General features: G+C 44.5%; 2 protein-coding genes across 2 annotated transcripts; one reads left to right on the top strand and one right to left on the bottom strand.

Moving 5' to 3' along the window:
- Window positions 1-629: 629 nt before the first annotated feature.
- Window positions 630-1,449, top strand: LOC141674505 (uncharacterized). Its single transcript, XM_074481212.1, has 2 exons — window positions 630-776; window positions 850-1,449. Exon 2 carries the CDS (start codon window positions 1,060-1,062, stop codon window positions 1,447-1,449), a length of 390 nt encoding a protein of 129 aa, XP_074337313.1. The 5' UTR covers window positions 630-776; window positions 850-1,059.
- An 818-nt stretch (window positions 1,450-2,267) lies between these two features.
- Window positions 2,268-3,089, bottom strand: LOC141674506 (uncharacterized). The gene is made up of 2 exons (XM_074481213.1): window positions 2,955-3,089; window positions 2,268-2,813 (listed from the first exon to the last, which is right to left on the bottom strand). The coding sequence occupies exons 1-2, from the start codon at window positions 3,087-3,089 to the stop codon at window positions 2,268-2,270; spliced, it is 681 nt and encodes a 226-aa protein (XP_074337314.1).
- Window positions 3,090-9,630: the final 6,541 nt, after the last annotated feature.

Here is a 9,630-nt window from a genome sequence, read left to right on the forward strand (position 1 = left end):
CCGGAAGTTCATTTTTGTCCGGGGTGGGGATTTGGAGTTCATGCCGCTCCATAAACTTGAAATTAAAACAGATAGGTTTTCGGTCCAGCGGCTCGGGCAAGCAGCTCTCGCGATGGTTTATGCCTTCTGTGGGGCACTTGGGACGCAGTGGACCCGGGACTATTTTACTAGCAATGAAAACATGCATGTTGCCGGATGTAAGTCATTTGCCTTAGTGTTATTTTTGTTGCTTTAGCTTTGATTGCTTGTATCCGGGACTGATAATTTGTTGTATCCTTCTCAGGTATTCCGAAGTTAATTCCTTATCCCCCGAATATGTCTGCCCAACTTAAGGATCTCTCAGCCAAGCTGCGAAGGATTGGGGGAATGACGAGCTTGGACGCCGGGAAGAAGAAGCTTGGTGAGGGTGATGATGCGGCCTGAAAGGCGGCACCGTCTCGTTCGGGGAGGACAACGATCGTGATCAACGAGCCCCGGGTCGAGGACGTGCATCAAGGGGATGTGATAAGGGTTCCGTCACCCCGAAAGAGGAAGAGTGCTCCCGCGGGGTCCGGGGACAAAGGTGATGATGTATCTGAGGGCCCAGTTTCGAAGAAGGCTGCTGTTGACCTGGCTCGGATACTCCGGAAACTTTGAAGGCCCTACTTACTAGTTTCACCCCGGAGACTCACCGGAGGGAGCTGTTTGAGAACTATGCTAGTACGGTGGAGAGAAAGAAGTACAGGAAGGAGCCTCTCGACGACTTCCTGGTCGGGCTTCAGGAGGATATCACTGCTGTAAGCCTTTTTCTTGCCTTCTTCTTGTGTTCCTATATTTGCGTTGCCTAATCATGACTTATAATGTTTTCAGGCTAACTCCCGGGTTGCTGGACTGGTTTGCATAACCCGGAGCCTTCAGGCGAAGGATGATGCTGCCGAGGTCTACAAGACTGAATCTGAGCGGCTCTCCCGGGAGATCCAGGAGTTGAAGGAGGCGAGTGCAAGGGAGGCTGCTGCTCATAAGAAGATTTTGGACGAGATCCGGGAGAGGCAGGATCGGGCTGAGGCTTCTGTCGGGGAGATGAGGACTGAAAATCAGAAGTTGATGGATGATCTTGCCGCCCGACCCACTCCCGAGGAGGTTCTGGAAGGGTTCCGGGGCACTCCTGCATACTTCGAAGAACTGAACGACAAGGCCCTGGAGAAGATCCAGATCTGCTGGAATGTTGCTTCTAAGTATCTTGTTGAAGAGCCCCAGGGTACCATTGATGTCTTCCTGGAGAAGTACATTGAGGAGGAGACTCGGCTGGAGCAGGAGAAAGAAGCCATCCAGGCGAAGGAGTCCGGTGCCGGGACCTCTAGGAATGTTCCTTCCTTCCCCGGATCTCCACTTGCTGAACAACCTCCCGTACCAGAGGGTGACCCGGAGCAGCCTCCTTCTCCTCCCGCCGATTCTGCCGTCGAAGCTTGAAGACTTTGCCATGTTTTGGCATGTAATTTCTATTTTCTTGTTTTTAAATTAAGCCATTCTGAACTGAGCATTTTGACTTTATTTTTAACTTGTTTGTAATCTAAATGCTTTTGATATGCCCCCGGGGTATGTTTCCCCGGGGTAGTTTTAATGTGATTGTGTTTTGTTCCTTCGTTTTAATTTGCATATTAAAACTTCTAATGTAGGAATTCAGGAATGGTTAGGAATTTTCCTAAGCACACATGGGCTGCGTTTTTGTAGACCCCGGGATGGGGTAAAATTTTTAATTTAAAATTTTTTTATGAATACTCATAGGCTGAGTTTTTATAGGACCCCGGGTAGGGGTTACTTTCCATTTCATAGAAATTTTTAAAGTACACATGGGTTGTATTTTTGCGGACCCCGGGATGGGGTAAAATTTTTAACTTATAAAAATTTTATGAATACTCATAGGCTGAGTTTTTATAGGACCCCGGGTAGGGGTTACTTTCCATTTGATAGAAATTTTTAAAGTACACATGGGCTGTGTTTTTGCGGACCCCGGGATGGGGTAAAATTTTTAACTTATAAAAATTTTATGAATACTCATAGGCTGAGTATTTTAAATTTGAGTACACATGGGCTGTGTTTATTTAAATTTGATGGCGAATAAAGGAGCAACGTAATGAAATTGATTTAAGCTATGGAACGCTTAAAGTAGAGTTTTTCATTCATATTGAAAGCAAGAATTACATTCTGGGGTGAATGGGGATAATGCTTACATCAAAATATCATAGTATGAATGTAGAGGTGTTCCCAGAGTGTGCACCTTTTTCTTACTAGTAGAATTTCCTTAGACGGGTTCCATGCCAGGTATTGGGGACTTCTGTTCCGCTGAGGTAATTCAGCTTATAAGTTCCCGGACGGATCACTTCCTTGACTATATAAGGGCCTTCCCAGTTCGGTTGCAGTTTTCCCTGATTAGTTGGGTCCGAGGCTTCAGTGTGCCGGAGCACCAGGTCTCCCGCCACATATTCCTTTATCCTGGCCTTCTTCGCAAAGTGAAGCTTTGTTTTTTCCTTGTAGCTTTCCATTTTTTCTACGGCCCGATCTCTTACTTCATCCAGGAGTTCGAGGTTGGTTCTGAGGCCTTCTATATTGGAGACCTCGTCAAAGTTGGTCACTCTATGTGAAGGGGATCCGGTCTCTACTGGTAATCGGGCTTCGGTACCGTAGGCAAGCTTGAATGGAGTCTCCCCGGTTCCTATCCAGGAGGTAGTTTTGTATGACCATAAAACCTTCGGGTGTTCATCCGGCCAGTTCTTTTTAGAGTCTTCCAGTCTCTTTTCCAGACCTCGGAGTATGGTTCTGTTTGTGACCTCAACCTATCCATTCCCTTGTGGATGGGCAACAGATGCTTTTTTGTGTCTTATCCCGAGGTCTTTGAGATAGGCTTCAAAATCCGAACCCACGAACTGTGGCCCGTTGTCCGAGATTAAAACCATCGGGATCCTGAACCTCATTACAATCATGTCCACAAACTTGATGCAGTCTTGCTGGTTAATGGTTCTCATAGCCTTAGCCTCCGCCCACTTAGTCATATAATCTATTGCTACCAGAACGTAACGAATGTCCCCTTTTGCCTGAGGGAAGGGGCCCATGATGTCAATTCCCCAAACAACAAATGGGATCGGGGAGAGAACGGATCCAGGGAGGCTTGAACCTTGTTTTGGTACGTTGCTGAACTCATGGCACTTGCTACATTTCTTGACATAGGCGACTGAGTCAGCGTGGATTGTTGGACAATAATAGCCTTGTCTGATGACCTTGTAGGCTAGAGCTTTAGCGGCAAGGTGATCCCCGCAGATCCCCTCGTGAACCTCCCGGAAGCAATAATCCGCTTCATCCGGATCAACGCACTTTAACGTTGGTGCAGAGAAAGTTCTCCGGTACAACTGATTGTCTTCTAAAAAGAAGCGTGCAGCCTTATACTTGAGCTACCGGGCTTTGTTCTGATCTTCTGGAAGGGTGCCGTCCTTGAGATAGGCTATGTAAGGAGTCATCCAGTTCTCTGGGATACTAACACATAATACTTCGGGCCGATCGGTGCTGGGGGCTCCGAGCTCCTCGAAGTAAACCGAGCTGCTTAAATCTGAAGTATTCTGGACGAGCTTGGACAACTCGTCTGCTTTCGCATTTTCCTCTCTGTTTATCTGCAAGATGGTTGAGTCCGGGATGATTTCCAGGATTATTCTAACCATTTCCTGATACCGGGCCAATTTGGGATCTTTTGCAACATATTCACCGTTGGTTTGCCTTACCACAATCTGAGAATCACTATAAATTGTTAAATTCCTTACTCCAAGGGATTTGGCTAACCTGAGTCCGGAGAGTAGAGCTTCATATTCAGCCTGGTTGTTTGTTGCTTTGAAGGCGAAGGTAATGGCCTGCTGGATTGCGAATCCATCCGGGCTGGAGAGGATAAGGCCGGCTCCGGACCTTTCGGCTGTAGCCGAGCCATCAACATGTAATGTCCAAGAATCCCGGTTGTTAGACTCTCTTTCCCCCTTGGGTCGGGTTTTAGGCGTCTCGGGGGCTTTCGGAAAGGTGCATTCCATGACAAATTCGGCCAACGTCTGGGCTTTTATGGTTGTCCTCGGGATAAATTTGATATTGAACTGGCTCAACTCGATTGCCCAATTGACTAACCTTTCGGAGGCGTCTGGTTTGTGGATGATTTTGCGAAGTGGTTGATTAGTGATTACCCTGATTTCCCGGCCTTGGAAGTATTGTCTCAGCTTTCTGCTCGAGTGCACAAGAGCCAGTGCGAATTTTTCCAAGTTTGGGTACCGGGTTTCAGCATCTTTCAGGACTTGGCTTGCATAGTATACCGGGGTCTGCGTCCCATTTTCTTCCCGAACGAGTGCGGAAGATACCGCTCTTTCTCCAGCTGTAATGTATAGATAAAGGGGTTCCCCGGGCTTAGCTTTTGACAAAATAGGCGGGTTCATCAAATGTCGCTTGACTTCCTCAAACGTTGATTGGCAGTCTGGGGTCCAGTCGATCAGCTTTTTGTTCTGGGCTCCTTTTAACAGCTCGAAGAAAGGCAGGCATTTCTCTGCCAACTTTGGGATAAATCTCCGAAGTGCTGCTAGGCATCCTGCAAGCTTTTGGATGTCCTTTTGAGTCCAGGGGACTGTCATTTCCATTATAGCTTTGATCTTCTTCGGGTTGGCTTCTATTCCTCTTTCACTGACCAAAAAACCTAAAAACTTCCCGGAAGGAACCCCGAACGCGCATTTCTCGGGGTTCAGCTTCATGTTGTACTTCCTCAAGTTGTCGAAAAACTCCCTGAGGTCCTGGATGTGTTCTGGGATTGTGACCGACTTAGAGATCATATCATCCACATAAGATTCCATGTTCCTGTCCAGCTGATCTTTGAAGATGGTATTCATCATTTTCTGGTATGTTGCCCCGGCATTGATTAACCCAAATGGCATCATAACAAAAGCGTAGACAGCCCGGTGCGTGATGAATACCGTCTTCGTGATGTATGTCGGGTTCATCTTGACCTGGTTATATCCCGAGAAGGCATCCATGAAACTTAGCATTACATGGCCCGAGGTCGCGTCTATCAGCTGGTCAATATTGGGCAGGGGGTAAGATTCTTTAGGATACGCCGAATTGAGGTTTGTATAATCCACGCACATTCGCTATTTTCTATTGGGTTTCTTGACCAGTACAACATTTGCCAGCCAATCCGGATACTTAATTTCACAAATTATGTCTGCTTTTAACAACTTCTCGACTTCTTGGTCGATTGCCTGTTATCTTTCCGGGGAAAAGTTCCTTCGTTTTTGCTTGATTGGTTTTTGCTTTGGATCTACGTCCAGGCTATGCATTGCCACGGATTCATTAATCCCTGGCATGTCTTCCGGGGACCAAGCGAACACGTCCGCGTATTCCTTTAGTAGGTCGATGAGCTCCTTCTGGAATGTGGTTTCCAAGCCTTTGCCGATTTTAATTTTTCGGGTGGGGTTCCCGGGTTCCAAATCTACCTCGATTGTCTGTTGGGCAGGTTCTACCTTTGTCTTCTCCATGTTCTCTACAAATCTCTGAATCCGGGCATCAGCGTTGGTTACACTGTAACCGGAGTCTTCAATCATATTCACATCCAGGCGGGCCCTTTTGCTAAGGTGCTCTCGATGCTTCTTTCTGCTTTGTCCCTTGGGTAGGGACATTATTTTCTTCCGGTTTTCCGGTTCCGTTTCTGCCATGACAAGTGCTTGACCATAGCATCTCCCTGCCATCTCCCTATCTCCTTTCAATTCTCCAACGCCTCCCGGGGTGGGGAATTTGAGTTTTAAATGAATAGTTGAAGGGATTGCTCTGAGCTTGGTGATAGTGGGCCTTCCAAGGATCATGTTGTATGAGGAGGTTGCACTTATCACATAGAATTTCATCATATGAGAGATCTGCCGGGGTGCGGTCCCAAAGATTATGGGGAGATAAATGATGCCCCAGATTGGAATCATCGTGTTCCCGAATCCGTACAATGGATCTTCGAGACAGGGGTCCATTCGGAGGTGGCCGAGCTCCATCCTGTTAAGTGTGTGCTCGAATACAATATTAGCAGAGGAACCATTGTCAACTAAAATTCTTTTTACCTCGTTGTTTGCGACATCCAGGGTTACCACCAATGCCAAGTTGTGGTCCGGATTAAGCTGTTAGGGCGAAATCACGCACTAATATTCATGCAAGTATACGCGTTCGCAAGTAATATAGAATACTTTCTAGTTCGTTCCCTCATAGACTCAGACTAATTTATTGTCTAATTTAACTCACTCACCAATGTATGACTACTTCTCAATGTTAAGATAATAACACTTAAAATTGTTGATTAAATATTAACTATAATTAACTACTTAATTAACCACTTAACTAACACTTCAATTTATCAATAATAAAACACTCATGAGATCACAACTTCATTATTACTTCCTTCTATAGCCATAGTTATTACCTTTAGCATGTGACAGTGATGATATTAATCGAATAACACAAAACTGATAAAAGCCAACTTTCATTGTACTAATACCATTCTACCAAACATCCACAATTAAGATAGAAGTTGAATAGTCATCAATTATGTTGAGTTCCTATATATCTACAGAAATTGACAACACAACGATTTAAGCACAAGTTATCCCTTTTTGATTACATAGGGCAAATAAAACTGTTAGAGTTACCCACTAATCATGCACAACATACATGAACCTATGCTAGCATGGAAAGTTCTAAATCTCAAGATCCACCGTCGCTTCACAAGAGATTAACACCCTATCTTATATGTTCGCGACGCACATAAGATGAATACGCACAACCAATACTAGATATCATGCAATCATCACACACTAAAGTATTAAACAATTAACTAAAGAATTCCATAATAAATCCGTTGCAACCCCATGATCACGATTAGCCCATAATAGAACTTATCGCCATCATGGGTTCATATAAAATCATGATAAACAAACACAAGAGAATAATAACTAAACTGATTATATTAAAACAGAGTACGTCACAAGAGTAAATAAGTCAAAGCAAGAAAACTAGCATCCAACGTTACAACGAAACAAGAATCATAAGAATATATGCTTCCTCTTCATTGCTGTGTGCTAAATCGGTCTTCTTCCTTATCTCCTTCGCTTCTTGCAAAACACAATCTAAAACATAATCTCCTCTTAATACTCTATGAAAACGTCTCAAATATACCTATATAATAGTCCCATAAAACTCAGATTACATAGAAGTGGAAGCCAAACAGAAGTAGAAGTCTAAAATAATATATCTTTTTCCCCGACCTTGCACGGCCGCTCAGCATTTCTGCGCGGGCACGCAAGGCTGCTGCGCGGCCGCTTAGCATTGCTGCGCGGGCGCGCAGGACCCTTCTGGAAAAATTCAATGTTTGCTCCGTTTCTTCGCCGTAATCTGCCCGTTCTTTTCCTCTCGCAATGGTGAACACATGCCAAGGCTTATTCTTGATGATTCCTCCTCCGAAATGCAACTAATACCCTGAAATGCATAAACACTAGAAAAATGCATCAAATACACAAAATACTTGATTTCAAGACACCAATTTAAGCCATTTTAAGACGTTCTAAGTGGTATAAAATGCCACTTATCACACCCCCAAACTTAAATCGATGCTTGTCCTCAAGCGTCACAGACTCAAAAAACAAATAAAAATATGCATGAATGCAATCTATATGAAAATGCAACGATCCCCCTTACTACAATTAACCAACCAAATTGTCACGTCTCAACGAATGCAGTTAGACACTAAAGATCAATAAACTCATGCAAACGGACATACCGCCAGAAACGTGGTGTGTGCAAATGCTTAACAGATATGCTTTGGAACTAGACCAATTACTATGACTAGACTATCCTCAAGGCAATCCTACGATTATACAAAGAATAAAAATTCTAGGCACAAAGTGATATACAACACTACAAGAACTCTGGAGCTTACTACGGAATCGTGCTTTTTATTTACAACTCAAATGCTTATTTGACCGTGCAATGAGTGAGATCCACAAAAGACTTATACAATGGTATCCATATAACGAGCGTTAGGTTAGCGGATCCCAGACTCTAAAAGCCTTAGGTCACTAGGCACAAAGTCCCCTAAGAACTTAATAACTCGAATACCAAAGAGCCCACTCTTGATCAATTATGCAAAATTTTTTTTTTTCTCTGAGCAAGTGCGTTTCGCTCCATCTTGCTCAACCCTAGACTACTCGCATAACATGCGAGCCGGCTACTAGCCATTTGACGCCTAGCCACAACTAGCAACAAATTCCATTTTTACTCCATTGTTTTTTTTCTTTTTCATGCCTTTACCACTAAGAACCTATTATCAAATTCTAAGCATAATAAATAGATTATCCTCGAAAATAATCAGATCATAACAACAATCTAGTCCTTAAGCATTCTCTAAGACTTAGTGACAATACAAGTGCTTCTAGCATGCATATCAACCTACACAACTTAATATCACTTTAATGCTATCACTACACTCGCATCAATATCACAATTCAGTCGATAAATCATTGCAAAAGGGATCATGGTATATGCATGAGCTATATGATATGACAAACAAATAAAGCTATATAAAAAAAAACTATATGGCAAAAATTATGCAACTATATGAACTAACTATCATGAATATGCAGCTATATGACACACACAAAATATTCCTTAACTACCACCCCCAAACTTAAAATCTTCACTGTCCCTAGTGAAGGTAGTAGAAAGGAACACAGGGTAAACCTACTCGGAGTCATCATCATCATCACCCTCAGTGGGTGGAGTATCAGGCGGCGGGTATGCAGAGTCCTCACCAAAAACTGGCCACTGGATATCAGCTCCAAGGCCTCGAAAAGCAGTCCCTAACGTAAGGGTGAGCTCCTGAGCAAACCTGCTCTGCGTCTCATACATGGCATCCATCCGCCGTGAAAGCCTCCTATACTGGGCATCACCCATCCCAGCACCCTCCTGAGTTCTCGAAGAACTAGCCTCACCACGCCCTGGCCTGGCCATAGTAGCACCTCGTGCTGGACGCCCTCCTGGAAGACGATAACCCAGCCCATGCTCCTCAGGCTCACCACCGGTCCACTCTTGCATCCCATTCAGAGTGCCAGAATCTATCGGAGCTGCTGGCAACTGCAACTGCTTATGAGCCGGCCAGTTCACTCCTACTGCTCGGCATAGCTTTGTAATCGTGGATGCATAAGGGATGTTCATATGCTTTGCTCCCCTCAAAAACTTCAGAATTCCTTGGTAGATAAACTCACCAAGGTCCACATAGTATTCCTCATTCAGAATTCCCCACAACAACTGTGCTCTCTCAACTGTGACCTCGTGTGCATGTGAAGAAGGCAAAATATTAGCACATATAAATGCATTCCATGCACGGGCATACCTGTTCATGGTGATCGCCGGAAAGTGACGATACTCATTATTGGCTGGACTGCGGTTCCAAACTGTGCCCGGTCGACAGAGAGTCGCACAAATCAAATCCAAGTCAAAGTCCTCAGCAGTCTTTTCATTCCAGTTCTCCTCCTCGGGCTTCCTCTCTCGCTGTCCAATCACACGGCGAATCGCCGCAGGATGATAATCAACCGTCAGCCCACGAAC

The sequence above is a fragment of the Apium graveolens genome, chromosome 7 (genome assembly GCF_009905375.1).
Source record: "Apium graveolens cultivar Ventura chromosome 7, ASM990537v1, whole genome shotgun sequence".
In the NCBI taxonomy this organism is placed as follows: domain Eukaryota; kingdom Viridiplantae; phylum Streptophyta; class Magnoliopsida; order Apiales; family Apiaceae; genus Apium; species Apium graveolens.